The sequence below is a fragment of the Maniola jurtina genome, chromosome 11, assembly GCF_905333055.1.
Source record: "Maniola jurtina chromosome 11, ilManJurt1.1, whole genome shotgun sequence".
Taxonomy (NCBI): Eukaryota; Metazoa; Arthropoda; class Insecta; order Lepidoptera; family Nymphalidae; genus Maniola; species Maniola jurtina.
Window position 1 is genome coordinate 12,432,418 of NC_060039.1, and position 22,215 is coordinate 12,454,632.

Consider the following 22,215-nt stretch of genomic DNA (forward strand, 5'->3'; position numbering starts at 1 on the left):
AGGCAATACTTAGACGTATTACTACAATGTATACCTAATCTCTTCGGACGAAGCAACTCGTATAATTGGGATAGAACTTCACTTCAGGTAAGTTCGTTTAATCATCAATAACAATCAATGTTAAAATATAGGCAACTAGATGATGCCCGCCACTTCGTCATAAATATTGTGTTATTATTCGTCTACATAATAAAAGAAAAAACTGACTGACATATTAACGTACATAAATATTTTGCATGTAAAGTATGTAATAGGCGGAGACCCACCAATCCTGAAAGCTCCGTGATCACGGATTCTAATATTTTTAATAAAAAATAAAAGTTAACATTTAGACGAACAAGATTTGCTTGGTCGGCGTGGATTTGATTGGCCGGAAATATTTTAATTAAATTATTTATTATTAAATTTCCATAATTTTTTCCTTCATCAGGGATTTTGATCAATCTTATATAGAATTTTGTGTGAAATATTATGTTCAACAAGAAAAAATCCGGCCGACCAATGATTTTTAGCCGGAAAAGTCAAGCATGTCTATTTGAATGGTGTGATAAGGGGTAAAATTTATCCATTATTACGGAAACCTTTTTTTTTTAATTCACGCGTTTTTATGTCACATTTATAATTATCTTGTTATACGTGCTTACAAACTGCCGAAAGAATGTCATTATGAAAGGATATTCAGAAATTCCACTGGAGCGATGCTAGTAAGCTAATATTGATTATTTATCATTATATTACATATTTATTCCTAATGGTATTAGTACCTATCTTGATGCCATTATTTTTTCATTACCGTAACTGTTTTTGGTTCTAAAAGTGGATATAATTCACGTAAAACACATACCACGCACCTTTTGTTTGACCCTTTATCAAAGTCAAATAAAGAGTATGAAACGGTATGCAAACGGTGAAGGGAAACAACCCCGGGCAGTCTGGTATCAAAGTAGGGATCAGTCAGACGTGTGTTGCTACTGAGCGAGCAGTTAGCATTCAGAAAGACGCCGTGAGCCACTGCGATAACATCAGCGCAGCGTTGACGAATGCCGCGAATGAATGACCAAGATTAGCCAGCATCAAGACGTGCGTGGAAGGATTTAGAACTAGGACACGGAAACTAATATGCCAACATTTAAACAGGAGAAAAATATTCTATCCATCCATCCATCCATCAGCCTGTAAGCGTCCACTGCTGGACATAGGCCTTTCCAAGAGCGCGCCACCAAACACTCTATACTTATTCTATAACTAACAAAATTCTATACTTATATAATAACTAGCTGATGCCCGCAGCTTCGCCCGCGTGGATTGGTCAGATCCCCTGCAGCATCAGGATTGAGGAGTTGGACTCCAAATTTTTTATGAAACAATGTCGCAAAGTTCCTCTATCGATTAAAAAAGAAATGATGCAAATCGGTTCAGAAATCTCGGAGATTTCGGTGTACATAGGTAGAAAAACACAACTCCCTTTTTGAAAGTCGGTTAAAAAAGTAGCCTATGTTACTCCCTAGTCAATTCTCTACTTGTCTGTGAAAATCCCGTCAAAATCGGTTCAGCCGTTCCCAAGATTAGCCTTTTCAAACAGACAGACAGACAGACAGACAGACAAAAATTTTAAAAACGTGTGATTCAGTGTTGGTATCGTTCAAATAACCATATGAGCTTAATATGAGGTAGTTATTTCGAAATTACAGACAGACACTCCAATTTTATTTATTAGTATAGATATTCATTCTTAACTCTGTACTTTTATGCACTTTTTTATTACAAAAAAAAAGATCATGCCCACGATTTTGTCTGTTTGAATAAAGACTTTTTGAAACTCTCGCGGGAACTCTTCTTTTTTTTCTCTTTATTTTTCTGGATAAAAAGTAGCCAATGGTTAAAGGTAGGTTCCTATCAAATTTAAGTTCAGTTCACCTCCTTTTCAGTCGTTGTGGCGTTAAGGAGTAACAAACATCCAAATTTTTGCATTTTAAATATTCACGGTTCCTCTCTGTTCTATGGCAGAACTCAGACAAAAAATTAAATTTTACAAAATCCTAAAGATTTCAGTACTTTTAAAAGGCGCTCAAGTAATAAACTCAATATATACAGCGTTGCATTGACGAGAAGACTTCGATTTTCCTCGCAAATCCGATTAGTCTACTAACTCCATGGTAGCTGGCTTGCAAAACAAAACCTAAACGCAGGTGCAAAAATATTTTTGACGAAAATATCGCTCAGTTTAAAACGCGGTGAGCTTATATTTTCGGAAGAGTTTCCGAAATACAACGCGTAATGTTCAGCCAATATTATTCACCCCTAACTAACCAGCCTACTTACTCATCGATCATCCATCGCGTGAAACTCAGTTACCGCGGCGTTCGCCTACATTATCTTTAATACAAACTAGCTGATGCCCGCAGCTTCGCCCTCGTGGATTGGTCAGATCCCCTGCAGCATCAGGATTGAGGAGTTGGAATCCAATTTTTTTATGAAACAATGTCGCAAAGTTCCTCTATCGATTAAAAAAGAAATGACGCAAATCGGTTCAGAAATCTCGGAGATTTCGGTGTATATAGGTAGAAAAACACAACTCCCTTCTTGAAAGTCGGTTAAAAAAGTAGCCTATGTTACACCCTGATCAATCCTCTACTTGTATGTGAAAATCCCGTTAAAATCGGTTCAGCCGTTCCGAAGATTAGCCTTTTCAAACAGACAGACAGACAGACAGACAAAAATTTTAAAAACGTGTGATTCAGTTATAGTATCGTTCAAATGACCATATGAGCTTAATATGTGGTAGTTATTTCGAAATTACAGACAGACACTCCAATTTTATTTATTAGTATAGATACATCGAACAAAATGGCAATGTATGTAAACAAAGAGGGAATCCACAAAATAGACAAGGTGAAATCAAAAACCAAAAATATTATTACAGGAATATAACATTAGAGCCTCAATAGCTCAACCGGTAAAGGACTGGACTTAAAACCGAAAGGTCGACGGGTTCAAACTTCGCCCGTTGCACTATTGTCGTACCTACTCCTAGCACAAGCCTGTCGTTTAGTTGGAGAGGAAAGAAGAATATTAGTCATTTAACATGGCTAATATTCTTTTTTTTTAAAAAAAAAAACATAAAAAATAATCTATACTTTTAATATTATAAATGCTTTGTACATCTATCATTTAGGTATATATTTATCTGTTACCTTCTCCTGGATAGACATTGAGATTATTTAGTATCTTTAAAACGGTCATAATATATAATATATTTCTTATGTACCTACTTTATAAAGAAGCCGTGAGAAAACATTATCGCACTGATAGTGTTAGAAGTATTAATTTTTTATTTGTAAAATTACTAGACAAGTGTAAATTAAAAATTTATAACACCCCCCCGAAAAGTGAAGGTTACAATAACTAGCTTGACATTTGTCAATTGACATAATATTATGAACCTAACGGTTATCTAGCCTTCTTTTCTACAAGAAAACTAGAAAAGATCTGATAACTTCCAAACGGCTGAACCGATTTTCTTGGATTATAGCTAAGAAAACTCTCGATAAAGCCAGCCACCTTTCAAACAAAAAAAAACTAAATTAAAATCGGTTCATTCGTTTAGGAGCTACGATACCACATACAGATACACAGATACACACGTCAAACTTATAACATTTATCTTTTTAACCGACTTCCAAAAAAGGAGGAGGTTCTCAATTCGTCGGAATCTTTTTTTTTTTTTTTTTTTTTTTTTTTTTTTATGTATGTTCCCCGATTACTCAAAGACCCCTGGACCGATTTGAAAATTTTTTTTTTTGTTTGAAAGGGTATACTGTGCAGGTGGTCCCATATAAATTTGGTGAAGATCTGATGAATATCTTCGGAGATGGAGAACAGAACTCCTCATTAGATAGGAGCAAATTGCTCGCGATCACTGTAATAGCTTAGTAAACAGTAGGGTTTTAACTGGGCATAGCATATTATAGTACAGTGGGGCCACTAAAAATTGTGAAATAAAAAATTTTCAAAAGAAAAATAAAACCGACTTCAAAAACCACAAACACTAAAAAGTAAAAAATAACTTTTATTTAGCTACACATGTAATGTACCTAGGTATGAAGTCGGGCGAGCTTCATTCTTGGATTTCTAATTTTGTTTTAATATGCTCGCTCGACTTCATACCTAGGTACATTACATGTGTAGCTAAATAAAAGTTATTTTTTACTTTTTAGTGTTTGTGGTTTTTGAAGTCGGTTTTATTTTTCTTTTTAACTCATTATATTAACTGTATTTGCACTTACACAAATCCACTTTTAGAAGATTATGTGAATAAAAATTTTTCTGTTTCTATTAATTAGTTTATTTTTAATCATGTTTAAAAGTCTTATTTATTTCTCTTGTCAGGATTATGATTAAAAATGCAGGTAAACTTACAAACCTCTGAGTTCCTCCCATAAAATCTCAGCCTCGTAATCTAGAACGATACACCCACATAAATAGTGTATTTGTAGTCTCGCCTAGTTCTTTAATTTATTTATGGAAAAGGTAAAACCACAAGCGCAAACTAGAGTTACGGTTGAATACTGAAACACCATCTAATAAATATTTGAAAGCACCTGAAAATTTCCCACCAAGATGCGTTCCGGTATTCGAGTGTTTTTCACTAGAGCTGAACTGTACTTTAAGTGGTGACGAAGTTAAAGTTAAGCTACAAAATTAAGTGTCTATTTCCACCAAAGCTTAGTGGTGTAGCAAGAGGGCACTTTTATTCTCGCAAATTTTATTCGCGCGATTTATTTTCCGCGTACGGAATTTCGCCTGCACGCACCGCGAATGCCGTGTGCACCATACAACTCCATATTGCACAAAATATATACTCGAATTTAATATCGCAATTTGTATGAAATCACAGATTTCTCTCCCGCGTGAATTTTAAATCGCAGTGTGGAAATCTCTAGGCATATGATTGCAAGTGCTACAGAATTGCGCAAAATTTTTTTTTGTGATTTTTATTCGCTCTCTGGGCTAACTCTAAGATACACAATGCGAGCTAAAATGCATTTAATCAATGGCTGTGTTCTATATTATTTTGTTGTAAATTATTTTGACGATTCAAAAGCACTTGTAAAAGTTTAATTTAATAAAAATATTTTGAATTTTGGTTTTTTTTTTTAATACTTCCCATAGCAAATCAACTCGCGTATCTCAAGCTCGCATCTTGAGTCCCGATCTTTCTCGCATTCAAAGCTTCAAATAGTATGTAATATAAAAACTTAATTAAACCCCTTTCCACCCGTGCTAAGCTATGCTATGAAAATCAAGCGATCCTATTGGTAGGCTTGACCTTCGTAGTTTAGCAACGTAGCGCATAATATCTAGTGGAAAGGTAGCCTTAGAGCCACACAATAACATTGGCATACCAAAACTTTGCCAATAGGAAATTCGGAGCCAATGAAACGGTACCGGAATTCTAAAAACAGTTTGAATAGTCAAAAACGTTTGCAAAAGTCAATAAAACGCAGCCTCACAAAAGGTATTGTACTGCGATACAAAGGTTTTTCTCTGAATACCACTGTCAATCGACCATCGGAATTGAAAACTTGATTCTCTTACGGCTGAAACATTTATAAAGCCTGTGAGTTTGATCTACCTAGGTAGAAAATGTTTGAAATAAAAGACTACATATTATTACTCGTTAAAGTCTTCACCAAATGCACAAGGTGGTTAATACAATTATTATGATTTAATACCTACTAATAAGCTCAGTAAATTATTATAACGGGTCGGCGATGGGTTGAGATGATGATGATAATGTTGATTAAACTCTACTTAGTTAAAGTCAAAGTCATTTATTTCAATCGGGTACTATTGTACACTGTCTGATTGTCAAACAATGATGCAGTTAGTGGTGGTAATTAATTACGTTAACTTTAAACAAGCTACAAGGGTTCCAAAATAATTATTGTCCTCAAATACTTATTTTTAAATATTTGAGGACAATTATTACTTATTATATACTTATTTTTAAATAAGTATTTGCTGTCAAGCACTAGCTTGCTACCTAATAGCTACCCAAAGGCTCCAACTTAATGGTAAGTTACAGAAAAAAAAGTTGTTCTAAAACGGAAATTTGTAAAAGTCATCAGCACATCTGAAAAATAGAGTGCTCCATAGTTTACCTACTCCGAAAAAGTTGTTTATTTTGTATCGGATATTGAAAGGACATCAATATTTTAATATCAGTGGAACGTTTAGGTAGATAACAGCTTTGTCGGCAGCGCAAGCGGACAGTTTGGCGAAAATAAAGGAAAATTTATAGAAAATTCCAGATAAGTATGTGTACGTAAAGATGGCAGCTGTCTTGGAGGAAATATATCTCAGAATTTGCATTGAATATTATAAATGCTGGAATAAATAAGTCATGTTCAGTGTCCACTGTCCAGCTTTACAAGTTTTTGCATATTGATTGATTTGATGACATAATATTATGTATTTATATGAAGGCGAGATGAGATGCTGACTAAATTCAATAAATTTTGTACGCTTAGGCTGCAGCATCACTTACCAGCAGGTGTGATTGCAACTTGAAAAAATTATGTAATAATTTAGTAATCAGAAGATGATTTAAGAATATTTACTTATTAATTTTATTTATATTTGTCATGCCTAATATATTTTTTTAACAAGCTAGGAAGATATGGCAGGAAAAGTCCCGTTATTTGCATGTCATCCACCATAACTCCATAATAGATGATTGTTCAAGGAACTACTATGAGAATTGTTCATAACATTTCATTCATTAAAGTCCTACGTTGATGATATAATGACGCTCACTTGACTCTACTATGACCATAAGTGTAGCGTCTACGGTAGTACCTGTTTACCACAAAGGATATAAGTTTGATTACCGGACGCGACAATTATAGTGTATTTCTGTTTTACATAAAATATAATTTTTTCTTCCATTTTCTTTTCCTTTTGCCTATTTATTTAAAAAAATCCGTTCCTACTCTATTTATATTGTACGAGTATATAATAAACCTCAATAGCTCAACGGTTATAAGAGCGGACTGAATTGTGAAGGGTCGGTGGTTCAAACCCCACCCGTTGCACTATTGTCGTGCCTACTCCTAGCACAAACTTTACACTTAGTTGGAGGGGAAAGGAGAATATTAGTCATGATGAACTGAACGTGGATAATATTCTTTACTTATAAAAATACAAAATAAAAATACAAATGTAGCATCATTGTTCCGTTATAAAACATTAAGATTGTCTGTAGCGTCCTACTTCCAGACTTAGTTAACAAATTTTATACAAATTTTCATGATAAACATCTAGATATGTATTAGTGAAACATTTCGAAATAGAGATCAGATACGCTCAACAGTAATGTAAAGCGATCTTGATGTATGTAGAACTTACAAAGTTCAAAATTTGTTCATTCGATGTCAATTTGGTGCTTCCAGTCTAAGTTGAAAACAGACTTACCTGCAAGGAGTTTGGTTTTATCAAACACATACATCGATTTGCATGCGACATTGTACAGGATCGCTTAGCGTTATATCGTTACCGGTAGCCATCTATGTCATAAGGTCATAGCTGAAACCAGCCATCGGACTAGACCAGAGAGGAATATTTAGCAATTGAAAGTTACCGAATTGCTTCTTACGAGTTACCTAAGTAAATAATTAAATAGTACAGTAGAACCTATCACAGGTATCACCATTACCTTACTTCGATAATTGTAAGTGTCCAGATTGGAAAAGTTACTTCTGAAGAAGCGATAGATAGTTGATAAGTCTTTATTTTGTCCCCAGGTCAAAGCAACGACCCCAAAAATGGACCGTAACGGCTACTTCTTCTACGTGGCCTCTACAGCGAAGAAGAAAAAGATAAGCCTGATGCAGCCTAAGCCCCCGCGGATGGCTTTCGAGGAAAAGCGGCGGCCAGGGGTGGCTGAGAGGTTGCATAGCTCCCCATTTACCCACAGTGTGGCTTCAGCGGCCACAGAGAAAGGACGCGGGGATTCTATGTCGCAAAGGCTCGGAACAGACGCGCCACGCGCGCGTTTATATACGCAACTCGAAAGTTATCAACCTCGATATCATACGATACGTGAGAATAGTGATAAGAGAGTGGAGAGTGAGTGTAAAAAACGGAGAAATGAGCAGAGGAGAGCTGGATACCAGAGTGTCAGGTGGGTTTTGGTTTGTTTGTCACTTGTTGATTGTTTTTGTTATTGTTTGCAGATGTTTTGTTTTATTAGTTGTCTTTGTTTATTTACTACTCTTATCAATTGAAATAATATTCACATTGCTATTTTTATTACTAGCCGATGCCCGCGACTTCGCCCGCGTGGATTTAGGTTTTTCGAAATTCCGTGGGAACTCTTTGATTTTTCGGGATAAAAAGAAGCCTATGTGCTAATCCAGGATATTATCTATCTTCATTCCAAATTTCAGCCAAATCCGTTCCGTAGTTTTTGCGTGAAGGAGTAACGAACATACACACACACACACATACAAACTTTCGCCTTTATAATATTACTAGCTGATGCCCGCGACTTCGTTCGCGTGGATGTAGGTTTTTTAAAATTCCCGTGGGAACTCTTTGATTTTCCGGGATAAAAAGTAGCCTATGTGCTAATCCAGGGTATAATCTATCTCCATTCTAAATTTCAGCCCAATCCGTCCAGTAGTTTTTGCGTGAAGGAGTAACAAACATACACACACACACACACACACACACACATACAAACTTTCAGCTTTATAATATTAGTGTGAAGTGTGATTAGTGTGATGTGATACTACGAGATGATGTCCACGAATGCGTCCGCGTGGTTTTTAAAAATCCCGTGGGAACTCTTGGCTTTTCTGAGATATAAAGTTACATAGGTATGTCCTTCCCTGAGATGTAAGCTAGCTCAGTTCGTTTCATAAAATTCAGATTCAGGATCAAAACCGAGATTTTCCTCACTCTAGCTAACTCTACCTCCGTTCCAATCTATGAACTTAGTTTAGTTTTTATAACCAAATTCAAACATATTTTTTACATGGGGCCTTGGGAAGAGATTATATGGAGAGAAATAAATAAACTCTCTTTTTATTGCTTCTTTTGGTAAATAACGAAACCAGATACTGACATGGCATTTCGCACTGATTATTTTGTACTGTTTGTATTGCGTTAACATCGACGGCAAATCCGTCATTGTTAATCCTCAAATCACATCGCTGTTTGTGTTTATATGCAAATGCAATGAAACATTTGATATTAGAATATTTAATGGATAATCGCTTTCAACGAGTCAGTGTATGAAATGAATATAAATTAACTCATTTGTCGATCCGGATTTATCTAGTTTAATACCTAGATTTGGTTACGTTAATTTGTCTAATCTGGATTTCTATGTTTGTATTATCTTTTACTCAATCATAATAGTAGGTATAGTTCACGACAGGTTGAGATGGCAACCGGGATGGAAACGCCCCGCACACCCGCAAAGCCCCCGTGCTAACCCGCTGCTGGTGAGCGCGGGAGACGTGCCTCATACGCCGATTGTCATCTTAACCTGTCACCTACTCGTTCCTGTTCATCACGTTCAACCCCTTGCTGGCCCACTACTGAGGATGGGTCTCTTCTCAGAGTGAGAAGAATTTAGGCCCAATGCGGATTGGCAGACTTCACACACCTTTGAGCATATTATATTATGGAGAACTCTCAGACATGCAGGTTTCCTCACGATGTTTTCCTTCACCGTTAAAGCAAGTAATATTTAATTTCTTAAAATGCACATAACTGAAAAGTTAGAAGTGCGTGCCCGGAATCGAACCCCCGACTTCCGATTAGGAGTCGGGCGTTCTAACCACTAGGCTATCACAGCTTTCGCGTTCCTACTGCAAATTAATTAAGTGGCCTTCACGATTAGCCAAAATAGGAGTGTAATGTTTTCAGTGTTCATGTATGTACTCGTATGTATGCATGTACGAGTATGTATGTGTTGGAACTGGCTGTAAACTAAATTGTTTATATTTAAATATATTCTTATTCTTTTTCTAAAATCCTTTTTTTTTACGTTCGATGACTTTTTAACTCACTTCAATACATCGATGCTTCAAATATATATCTCAAACAAGACGTCCAAGCTTTTCTTTTTACTGATATTTTCCTATAAATTCAAAATATCCCAACAGTATGTATGTATGTGAGTCTCTGTTCCACCATAACTCATAAATGCCTTACCAGATTTGGATGCTATTCTATGGGGTACCATTAGAATATCATCCTGAATGACACTGGTCCGATCCTACTAATATTATAAACGTAAAAGTTTTTGTTTGTATATTTATTAGTTACCTACTCCTTCACGGCGCAATGACTGCACCGATTTTGCTGAAATTTGGAATGGAGATAGCTTATACCCGAAATGGATTTATAATAAATAATAATATCGAAATACATTGGCCACTTTTTATGTTGGAAAATTAAAGAGATCCCGCGGGATTTTTAAAAACCCTACATCTAAGCTGACCAAGACGCCGGCATCATATAATAATAGCAAAATATCCCCACTTCACTTTATTCTCGCCAAAAGAACCTATCATAACAATTCATATCATTTCGTGAGCCATTCACAACTCTGTTTTCATTCCATTTTTCCTCACACCACTGCACTGCTTTTTCCAGTTAAATCTAACGGTAAAATGAGTTTTATTCAAATTTGAACCAAACCCCATTCTAATTAGACACATGAACAGGTTTTGGAATGACTTTTAAAGTTGTCGCGAAAGTTTCTGCCCATAAGTATAGAGTCTCTGTATTATAATATTTTGAATTACAACAAAATTGTTATTATGTGTTGAAAGAAAAATACACAGCGTCGCTATGAAGATCATTTTGTGTGGTGTGCACTCTTCCTTAATTTTCTATGTGTACTCACCTTTTAATCCTGCTATGTTGGTATTTTACCTGTCTGTCACCGGCGAGGGCGCTCATCTCTACTAAGTTGGTCAGCCCTCTTTACTGTCATAGTGTCTTCACCAGGAAGACATTCCTGCGACGCTGTGTATTTTTCTTTCAACACATAATAACAATTTTGTTGTAATTCAAAATATTATATTATGTGTTTGCTAAAAATACACAGCGTCGCTATGAAGACTTGTTTGTTTTCTGCTGGTGACAAACACAAAACGCTATGTGACAAATATAATTGTTTATTAATGGCCCAAAAAATCACTTACAAAATCCCAGAATAGTACTGAAAAACAAAGTATTATAATACTTCTAGCTAAATAGAAATAATTAAATCGTTCACTCATAAATTCAACCTAAGAATATCCTTTCACAAAAATCAACACATAATATTGTAACATAACATAAATAATCATTCTGATTTAAAATTATTAAAAAGTAATTGAGATCCTCTAGTTTTTCTCTCTATTTCTTTACAATAGAATCTTTGGAATGTTTGCTCACTTTTCCAGTTTCCCCTGGCTAATATGTCTTCTATAGGATGGTTCTCTACCCAACTTGCAGATGCCACTGCCGATCGAAATGATCCAGGAGTTGCAGACACTCCTGACTCCCTCAAAACTGATTTTAACCATCCTCCAATCACTGTCCGAGAGGCTGGCCGTGGTTTACCAATTATAGTAATGAATAAGTGGTTCAGCCCTTCTTCCCGGTATCTCCTCTCTGCCGTCAGTGAAATTAGCTGTTTGACCCATCTCACCGGGCAAATTTGTGGATCTGGGTGTTTTAATAGTAACCATCCTGACTGTCTATGTTGCCCTGAATCCGTCTTTGAGCCAAACACTGGCCACAGAACTATTCTATCATCTGAGATACATATATGAGAATCAGTTATTCTTAGCAATGTTAAATCATGTACCCGTCTTCCAGACGCTAACAGAAGGATAGTTGCAGTTCTGCGTGACACCTCAAAGAGTGTAATTTTGTCATTTGGTGTAGACAACCAACCTAATACCACTTGAGCATCCCACACTGGTGGTTTTGGCTTAGCTGGGTGTGCCGTAGCTATTGCCTTGAGAATTTGCCTTACAAGCAATTGCTCTTCATCCTGTTCTGAATTGATCTTACAAAATGTGAATATGGCAGATTTATGGATTAAGATTGTATTATAAGCAAGATGCAATTGTAAATGCAGATAGGCAAGAAATCTAGCTACCTGTTGTAACTGCGGTTTATAACTATTCACTCTATTCTCATCACACCATTTAAACCATCTTCTAATAGCTGGATAATAAGTTTGTATTGTTGACTGTCTCCAACTAGTCTTTAACAACTGTCTTTCTCTTTCAGACCAGCTGCAGGTCTGTTGCCCCCACCTCCAACTAACCAAGCCTGAAGGATCAGTTGGTCTACTTGCGCTGGAGCTAGGCCCGTTGCAGTATCGATTAGACATTCCGAAAGTCCCTCTATCGTTATTGGTGGTTCCAGGGCTCGTGATTTCAGATCCGCTAACCAAAAGGTCTTTTCCCAGAGTGGTGCTATGATAATATAAAGACCTTTTGCCCTGTTTAGCTGCGCCAAAACCCGAGGAATGAGATTGGGTGGAGGAAATATCCATCCCAGCTGATAGTCCCAATCTTGACTGAAGGCATTTGAGAATAGTGCTGAGTGATCTTTGCAGTCCAGAGAGACGTATCTGTTGACCACGGCTGTTTCTGCTGACGCGAACAGGTCGACATCTGGTTTTCCCCAACGATGAAATAATTGGTTTGTTGCTGTGGGCAATAGATGCCACTCTGAAAGCCTTCGCCCCCTTGATAGGCGATCGGCTGTGCAGTTGTACCTCCCCGGGAGGTAATGAGCTGATAAGAGTATGTTCCTCTCTTCTGTCAGCCTCAACAACTTGCGTGTCAGTTTGAGTAAACTCAGGGAATGAGTTCCTCCCTCGTTCCGTATGTACGAGACCAGTGTCTGATTGTCTGACTGGACTAGAATATGAGCATCCTTCAGTGTATGAGATCGATTCCGAATCGACACATATACTGCGAACAGCTCTTTCCAGTTCGAGTGCCATCTCATCTGTTCTTCTGTCCACATTCCCGACATCAGAGTTTCGTTTAGCTGGGCTCCCCAGCCTGCATCCGCTGCGTCGGTTGTCAGGAAGTGAGTGTATGGACGTTGATGTAGAAGTGAATCGGCTTGGATAGCGCGAATCCACCATCTGAGATCGTCCATTACCTGTGGTGGCAGCTTCCGTTTCATTTTGTGGTTTCGTCTGAATCGTCTCAGAAATATTTGTAGGTACCGGCAGTGAAGGCGGCCTCTTGGAACCACAAAATTGGCGAAATTTAACTGACCTAGCAATCTTTCCACCTGTTTTAGAGTGCAATGTCTCTTGTTCAATGTCATCTTTACTGCCACTCCTATTTTCCTTCTTTTCTCTGTGGATAACGATATTCTGTTTGCTTCGGTATCCCATGTTATCCCCAGGTACTCCAATTGGCGTATTGGTGTTAGCACTGACTTTGGATAATTTATTTGCCATCCCAGAGACTCTAAGATCTTCACGACTTCCGCAGTCTGAGATCTCAACTTGGACTGGTCCTGGTGGACCAAGAGGAAATCGTCCAGATAGACTAGAACTCGAATTCCTCTGGAACGAAGGATTTCCGCAATCCAATTCGTTAGAGCTGCAAATGTCCGAGGTGCAGATGATAGGCCGAAAGGCAGGGATGTCATTTGCAGCAACTCGTCTTGGTAAACCAACCTGAGGTAGCAACGATGGGACTCTGCTATTGGCACGTGAAAATAAGCATTGGAAATATCTATCTTGACCATCCAATCCTGAGCCTGTAAGAACTCTGGTACTGATGCATGGGATATTAGTTGAAAATGTTTGGCCTGCACATATTTGTTTAGCCCCCTCAGGTCGAACACAGGACGAAGGCTGCCATTGCTCTTTGGAACTAAAAACATTTTTGATAGGAAGCTTGGTGTTAACTGCTTTGGTTTCTCTAAAATTTGTTGCTCTTTTAAATCCTTTATTATGCATGTCAAGTCCGGTGTAACCTTTGTACTGTATCGGTTCATCAAATTTCTGTAAGGATATATCAGAGGGGGTTTCCTCATGAAAGGTATGCGAGCCCCGGAAATAATTTTCATAATAAAGCTGTTGGCTCCTAGAGCTCTCCAGGCTGGCAAGAAGTTTCTTAGATGACCCCCCCTGAATCTTACATGGCTGTCATTTTTTATCTTTCCCTCGAAAGGACTTATTCTTATTATTATTTGGTCTTGTTTCCTTCTTTAAATTCTTATGAAAAGTCTTATTCCTTCCAGGACGGAAGGTTGAGCTACGATATCCCTGATCCACATGCCTTGATGTGGAAGCAATAGGTTCACCCTCTGATTTGTTTTTATTTTTGAAAGATTTACCTTCCTTCAAATATGTAGGTACATTCAGCCACGAACCTGATCCCCCCAAAGATTGAATCACCGGCGTTAATGCCTTAGGATCAAAAAGGTGATCGGCACTTGGAGGAACATTCTTCAACGTAGCTTGCAAATTCTTATTCTGCACCTCTCCTATAAGTCTGTCCCTTCGCACTTCAATACACTCGGCCCTCTTCCCACATACCACTTGTAGGATCTGATCCATTTTCTTGTGGCCCTGGGACTCCGGACCAAAGAGGGCCAAGACTTTCTTAAATAAATTTTCTGGAGTCAACTCGCCTCTCGAATTGCTTGCCCAATTTACTATTTCCTGTAAATTGTTCCGCATTAGCTCTCTATGCTCCAACAGTCCATTCGTGAGCCCCGCCAGCACTCTCTCCGTGCTCATTAAAAAATCCTTGCCTTTATTCAAGTGGCAGAGTTCATCATTAACCTTCAAATCTGCAAAGCCCGGTCTCGCCAGTAACGTCTGCAGACTTTTCGAATACTTAACATCCTTCCACTGATTTGTGTGGAATCTCTGCAGTCTACAAAGAGCCTGCACCCGTTCTGCCGGAGCATCTTTTATAATCTTTGCTACATCTATTACCGTCTCATTTTCACCTAGATCCAGCTGTCCAGCTCTAGGATTTACTAAAAATTCTGTAGAGGAGCATGATGGTATCTCCCCACTCGCCGTCGCAGGCAACTCAGCTCTCGCTCTCACATTATATGGCATATACAATTGAAGATAATTCGATAGCTGACTCACATGGTCCATTAAGAGGTCTATTCGTGGGGGGACCCACGAATAGACCTCTTTCTTCTCCTTTACTCTTCTTGTTCTTTTATTCGGGGGACGCGCACAATCGCGTTCCGATTCAGACTCGGATTTCCCGCTGCTTTCATCTGATGATGATGAGTCGTGACTTCTTTTCTCTCCATGAGACTGAGAATATGTCTCACTTACATCCACTGCACTTTGCGAGTCTTTATCACTGTTTTTACTCATTTTGCCTCTGTGGCATTAAATTGTCACTTTCGAACACGAAATATCCGTCTAAAAGTCCATGAAAACTTTTTAAAATCAACTTTTTTCCGAAAAAAGAAAGTTTTCGTCCGTTATTGCAGGAATTCACAAAACGCTATGACAGTAAAGAGGGCTGACCAACTTAGTAGAGATGAGCGCCCTCGCCGGTGACAGACAGGTAAAATACCAACATAGCAGGATTAAAAGGTGAGTACACATAGAAAATTAAGGAAGAGTGCACACCACACAAAATGATCTTCATAGCGACGCTGTGTATTTTTAGCAAACACATAATGCATTATTAATCATGTACAGTTGACGTCAGATATTATGTCTGAACTGTTAAGGATGTATATTATTTAAAAACTAGAGAATGCCCGTTGTCTATGTCTGTGGTTTTCCAGATTTCTGTTAAAATATTCGGTTTCAAAGTTACGCGGTCTTAAAAAATTTCATACAAATCTTTGAGCCCCTGTAATTTTAAAACTACATATTTTTAGAAAAATCTAAAACACCGAAGACACAGATATTAGTTTCTAGAATATGTCTGCAAAATTTCATGGACTTTGGTTGCTTAATATTCAAATGAAATTGGAACTACGATTGTATGAAACGAGTGACGGAGAGAGCCCTGTTAAGAGAGATTTGAGAAAGGATACCAAACGAGTCGTGGTGAACAATGTATATATAAAAATAATATATATATAAATAGAGCTTTAATTTAAATGGCATTAACTATAACCTACTTGGTACTTTTAAACCGTTGATAAAAGCAGTCTTAAAACAGCTGTTCTTTTTGGTGGCTACTGCAGGTACCGAAAACATTTAAATTACACTCAATTCACGCCTAAAGAAGTTTTACTTCAAAAAATTTACAATTCCTGTGAACATATTTCTGTAGCTAACTGTACTCTCCCTTTTAGGTAAAGAGGATTATAATAAAGCCCAGTACGGAAATCTTTTATCAAAGGCCAGTAGTAATTTGATATTATATCTAGATTAATCATTCGAGTTAACGCAGACAACCGATTTTTGGCTGAAACCGATTTTTATCCATCAACGGCCGATTCACCTAAGAAGATGGCAGTAGTGTTAAGGAGAGCACCCACCACGACTTTTTACAGCAAAGCAGAAACGATACAGCTGCAAAAAGGTCACGATACAGTAGTGATGCGTTGTTGGCCCGTGCAACTTATTTATTCAAAGTAGGTAACATTGTATACTTTTTGATTCCCACTTGTTGAACTCGTAAGATAATGAGCGTAATACTGATATAAAATTACGCAAACTTAAAACTAAAGCTACGAGGGTTCCAAGCGCGCCCAGATTTGAGAAGAATTGTTACAACCTTATTGCATGTTCAATCGTATTTATGCAAACACCTATCAATCCTATTCTGAACGTCAAAAATCGTTTTCAAGCGGTGATTTATAATAAGTGACTGATTTTAGTAAGACTATTTTATTTGTAGAACAACGTAAAATGTTTTCTATTTTCATCAAATTTTATCGGATCAAATATTATCGACCGTCTGCGTTAGGCGCACTACTTAGTTGAATACACATTGAAAAATGATACTTATTGTATTGGATTAGATGCTATAATGTGACACTAATTTTCTGTATAAGATGACCTTTTAAATCTGATCAATGACATTTATGGGTCTAATTCGCAGTGTTACTCATACCTGATAGAGAGTCACGTATGAGTGTTACCATGTTCTAAGCTTGATGATGCCGACTTTACCCTATGGATATAGGATTTTTTTTAAAACTATGAGGTGGGTATTTTGGGAACCTTACGCAAATTTTATAAAACCAGCCAAGTGCGACTCAGACTCACGCACTGAGGGTTCCGTACTCGGGTATTTCATATGATACCCCACTTGGTATAGTTATCTTATTTTGAAAATTGAAACACATTTTATTTATTTTTTAATGATGTAACCACAAATTCGTGGTTTTCAGATTTATTCCTGTACTTGTGCTATAAGACCTACCTACCTACCAAATTTCATGATTCTAGGTCAACGGGAAGTACCCTATAGGTTTCTTGACAGACACGACGACGGACAGGCAGACAGACAGACAGACAGACAGACAGCAAAGTGATCCTATTAGGGTTGCGTTTTTCCTTTTGAGGTACGGAACCCTAAAAATCGTAAAAACGTGGGGAAATATCAAATAGGTACCTCGCAAGTTTGAACATTATCAAAATAAATCTAAAAGTAAGTATCTATATTCATCTGTCGTCCTTCCGAAAAAGTTTCTTAATTTTAAACGAGTCAACTTCTTAAGGTAACACCTACAGAATAGATACAAAGGCTTACAAAAAATCCTCCTGCGCCCCTCATTAAACTCGCGAACTCTTCGAATGCCCTCACAAAAGTTGCTGTAGATAATACGGGGAGCAAAAAACGCATCGAATTGAGAAACTTCCCCTTTTTAGAAGTCGGTTAAAATTATTTAGACTGAACTCATCTTAGGCACACATAAATTGCTCATTACTTTTTTAAATATTTTTTTGTAAGTACTAAAAACCTAACAACTAAAATATAAACATTTAAAAGGACATGCACAAAGGACCACTTACCTTTTTAATTCCTAAATATCAGTCTATAGTTTTTAAGTGCCACTGACTTTGACTTTTAATATTTGAAACGAAAAATGTGGGGTGGCACGCAATAGATGTTTAAAAAAAAAATAATAACTTAAAATTAAAAAAAACCCCGACACAAAAACCTCTATAAGAAAACTAGCAAAGAGCTGATAACTTTTAAACGGCTGAGCCGATTTTATTCGATTAATATCTAAGAACACTTTCGAGTGCTTTCGATCAAGCCACCTTTCAAGCTACGATGCCACGACAGATACACAGATACACACGTCAAACTTATAACACCCCTCTTTTTGGGTCGGGGGATAATAAAAAATAACCATATGTAAATATACAGGAGTAGATTTCGACTTTGTGCTTCGCTAAAAAGCAAACAAAAGAGGCAAATAGTAAGTAATTCATTAACTTAGTTTGTACACAAATAGATATACCTACCTACACACCTGCTGAAAGCGATATTGTTCGTGACTGGTATAACCTCGAGTGTACATGTGTCAGGCTTTGTTACACCAAAGGTTCTACCGCTAATTAAATGCGGTGCTTTTCACTTGAACAATGAAAAATTAAAAAAAAAATGATTTATTTTTATAAATTTTAATTTTAGAATTAGGTATTATAATAATAGACGATTCTATAAAATAAACTTAAATCTATATTAACAAGTGTAAATTAAAAATTTATAACACCCTCGACGATCCAAAGTATCTGAGTTTTCCAAAACATCATTTTCAAATAAATAATTATGTATTTAGGCAACGTGCATCTTGACAGCTTGACATTTGTCAATTGACATAATATTATGAACCTAACGGATATCTAACCTTCTTTTCTACAAGAAAACTAGAAAAGAGCTGATAACTCTTAAACGGCTGAACCAATTTTTTTAGATTATAGCTAAGAACACTCTCGATCAAGCTACCTTTCAAACAAAAAAAACTAAATTAAAATCGGTTCATTCGTTTAGGCGCTACGATGCCACAGACAGATACACAGATACACAGATACACAGACACACAGATACACAGATACACACGTCAAACTTATAACACCCCTCTTTTTGGGTCGGGGGTTAAAAACTAAAAAAATGTTAAATTAAAAACAAATATTTTTTCAATAGTTTTTTCACCGCACATGTAAATCGTGGAATCAACTCTCTTCGGCGGTGTTCTCACTTTTCAACATGGGGCTATTCAAGGGATCAACAAATTCTTGAAAGGCCGGCTTCCATTGGCGATTCCTCCGGTGCTGGTTTTCATGGGCGGCGGTAATCACTTAGCATCAGGTGACCCGCTTGCTCGTTTGCTCGCTATTTTTATAAAAAAATCTTTAAATAGTATAATGATTAATGGGGCAAAAAACAATATGATTTAGAGACATGGTTATCTTCTTCTTGTCCTGTATCCCATAATATGTAGGGTCGGCATAACATGTATTTTTCTTCCACTTACTTTTGTCATACGTCAACGCATTTTGCACCCTTTTTAACCCCCGACCCAAAAAGAGGTGTGATATAAGTTTGACGTGTGTATCTGTGTATCTGTCTGTGGCATCGTAGCTCCTAAATTAATGAACCGATTTTAATTAAGTTTTTTTTTTGTTTGGCTTGATCGAGAGTGTTCTTAGCTATAATCCAAGAAAATCGGTTCAGCCGTTTGAAAGTTATCAGCTCTTTTCTAGTTACTGAAACCTTCACTTGTCGGGGGTGTTATAAATTTTTAATTTACACTTGTAACACACATATCCTCTTTCAAGCAATCTATCTACCTTTTCTTTGGTCTTACTCTCCTCTGTTTTCCTACCACAAAGCGTGCCTAGGTATATCATTTGAATATAACGTGTAAGGTGGTTGAATTTGGGAGGTCTGTGTTTGAGCGATGGGTGGCCGAACTTTGGAGAACCGCGTTCCAGACGTGCGTGATGGTTTGATAAGCTGTCGGATGCTGCTCCCGGTTATCAGCACTGACATGACATGATAATACATAACATCCAAGAGTTTTATTACAAAACTCGTTCCCGTCCCGGCTGTGCCCGGTCTATTAGATTTTATTTTTACCTTATTATAGTTTTTTTTTAATTCAGATGCAAGCCCTTGATTGTAATCTCACCTGGTGGTAAGTGATGATGCAGTCTAAGATGGAAGCGGGCTAACCTCAAAAAGGTATGGCAGTTTAAACCCTTTGGTTTCTACACGGCATCGTACCGGAACGCTAAATCGCTTGGCGGCACGGCTTTGCAGGTAGAGTGGTAACTAGCAACGGCCGAAGCCAACAGAAAATTCCTACTTTAACAACTTACACTCAGGATACAGATTCTTATCGCAAAATTCCTGGTACTGTTAAAGTAGCGGCTAAAAAAAATTAATATCCAAAATGGCGCACAATAAATCGTTTTGTCGTAATAAATCGCATATACCTAATCACAACACAAGCGTCAATTGATGTCGCCGGGAGGTCATTTCACATAATTCTTAAGATTTCACAGGGATAATTTGCCATCCTGATGCCATAAATTTTCCGTAATAATATGTCTGGCGTCCTACTCTCTGGGCAGAGGATCTTGGCGGTGATTTTAGGGTTCCGTACCTATAAAATAACTAATACTCTAATGACTAGAGCCGTGATAGTGGTTATGACATCCGCCTCCTATTCTGGAGATCGGACCTCGGGGGTTTGATACTGGGCACGCATCTTTAACTTCACGGAGCAATGAAATATCACTTGCTTTAACGGTGAAGGAAAACATCGTAAGGAAACCTACATGCCTTTGAGAACTTTGAGAGACTTTGAGAACATTATGGAGAACTCTCCTCCATGATGTTAAATCAAAGTCTGTCGACTCGCACTGGGCCAGCGCAGACTAATAGCCTAAACCCTTCTTGTTCTGAAAGGAGACCTGTGGTCAGTAGTGGGCCAGCGATGAGTTGATCATGATGATGATCACTCTGTCCGGCATTCACTACTGTCACAACTGGTTTTCTCGGAACCTTCTAGATATAGACTATTTTGATAATTTTTTTTTTGTTTTTTTCAAAAGTTGCAGTGTGTGATCTTATGAGCTCCCTTATTCAATTAATTTTGGGATGGGTAGAAACATCAAGGTCGCGCTAACAACATGTTAATGTTAATAGTGCTTGGAATGCCAGTAGATGTAAAAACTAAACCAATGTTAGTAAAAAAAGAAGTACGTAGTGTTATATCGTGTACGATCGTACGGAACCCTTCGTGTACGAGGCCAAGTCGCACTTGACCGGTTTTTTTAAAGATGCCGCAATTTATGAAAGCGACTGTCAAATTATTTTCATACTTGGGAGGTTAATAAAGTAGAGCTCCGGGGAGTTTATAAGAATTTTTATTAAATTGATGCCTTATGAAGACTTAAACGAGCTCTCGTGAGATTCAAGAGCCATTTACCACGCCACACCACTTTACAGTGTGATCGTATATTATAATTTACTTCCTTGATAGCTTTATTCTGTAAGGCGCAACGCACACCTTCTTGATAACCGCTAGACAACGTCATCCGTCGTGGGACAGAACACCATCAGCTCCGCTTGCCTAGATTACGGTGACGGGGCCAGCGATGAAGATCTAAGCCTTATTAACTTTGGGATAATGTACGCATAGCGCCCATGAGTTGTGCCCATCCTCCATTTTCTATGTTCAGTATGCCAATTTGAAAAGTAGGTATAAGAAAGTATAAATCCTCTTTATTCCCTATCCCATAGGAATTTCAAAAATACTGGCCTTATTCCTTGTCTAATGTCTACCTAAAGCAAACCTCTGTGAAAAAAACAGCTTTCTAGGTCCAAAGGTTTCGACTGGGCGTTGATAAATCAGTCAGTAAGTCAAAACTTTTCCTGCTATATTTTGTTCCGATATGTTTTGTTTGCAGGAAAAGTTAGTTAAGTTACCAACTTACTACTACAATAATTGTAGTATAATTATTATATAACTATAAATCAGTAATAAGATAAGATGAAAATCTCAGCAAATTTTGGAGATAATCCAGCCATGTCCATAATGTAATTAAAAAGTTAAATTGAATGCCAACGAAATTGTAGCTGTGGAATTAATTAATCGAAAATGCCTTCTCATTGACGAAGTCCTATGGTTCACTAGCTATTTATTCGGGTTTACTTGTGATAATCCATACTAATCACACTTATATTATGAAGGCGAAAGTTT

The 22,215-nt window shown here is 37.4% G+C and overlaps 1 protein-coding gene across 2 annotated transcripts in view; it reads left to right on the top strand.

Moving 5' to 3' along the window:
* The window catches only part of LOC123869436 (kinesin-like protein CG14535), a 460,509-nt gene that overhangs the window by 183,156 nt on the left and 255,138 nt on the right, over positions 1 to 22,215 (top strand). The window contains exons 1-2 of one of the 2 annotated variants that reach the window (XM_045912359.1): positions 3,690 to 3,694; positions 8,150 to 8,185. Coding sequence is in view for 1 of the 2 variants with exons in the window: in XM_045912358.1 (XP_045768314.1) it covers positions 7,806 to 8,185 (380 nt within the window). In the remaining variant the exon portion in view is untranslated. Of the gene's footprint in view, positions 1 to 3,689; positions 3,695 to 7,805; positions 8,186 to 22,215 lie in introns of those variants that run through there. The other variant, XM_045912358.1, reaches the window with a different exon arrangement.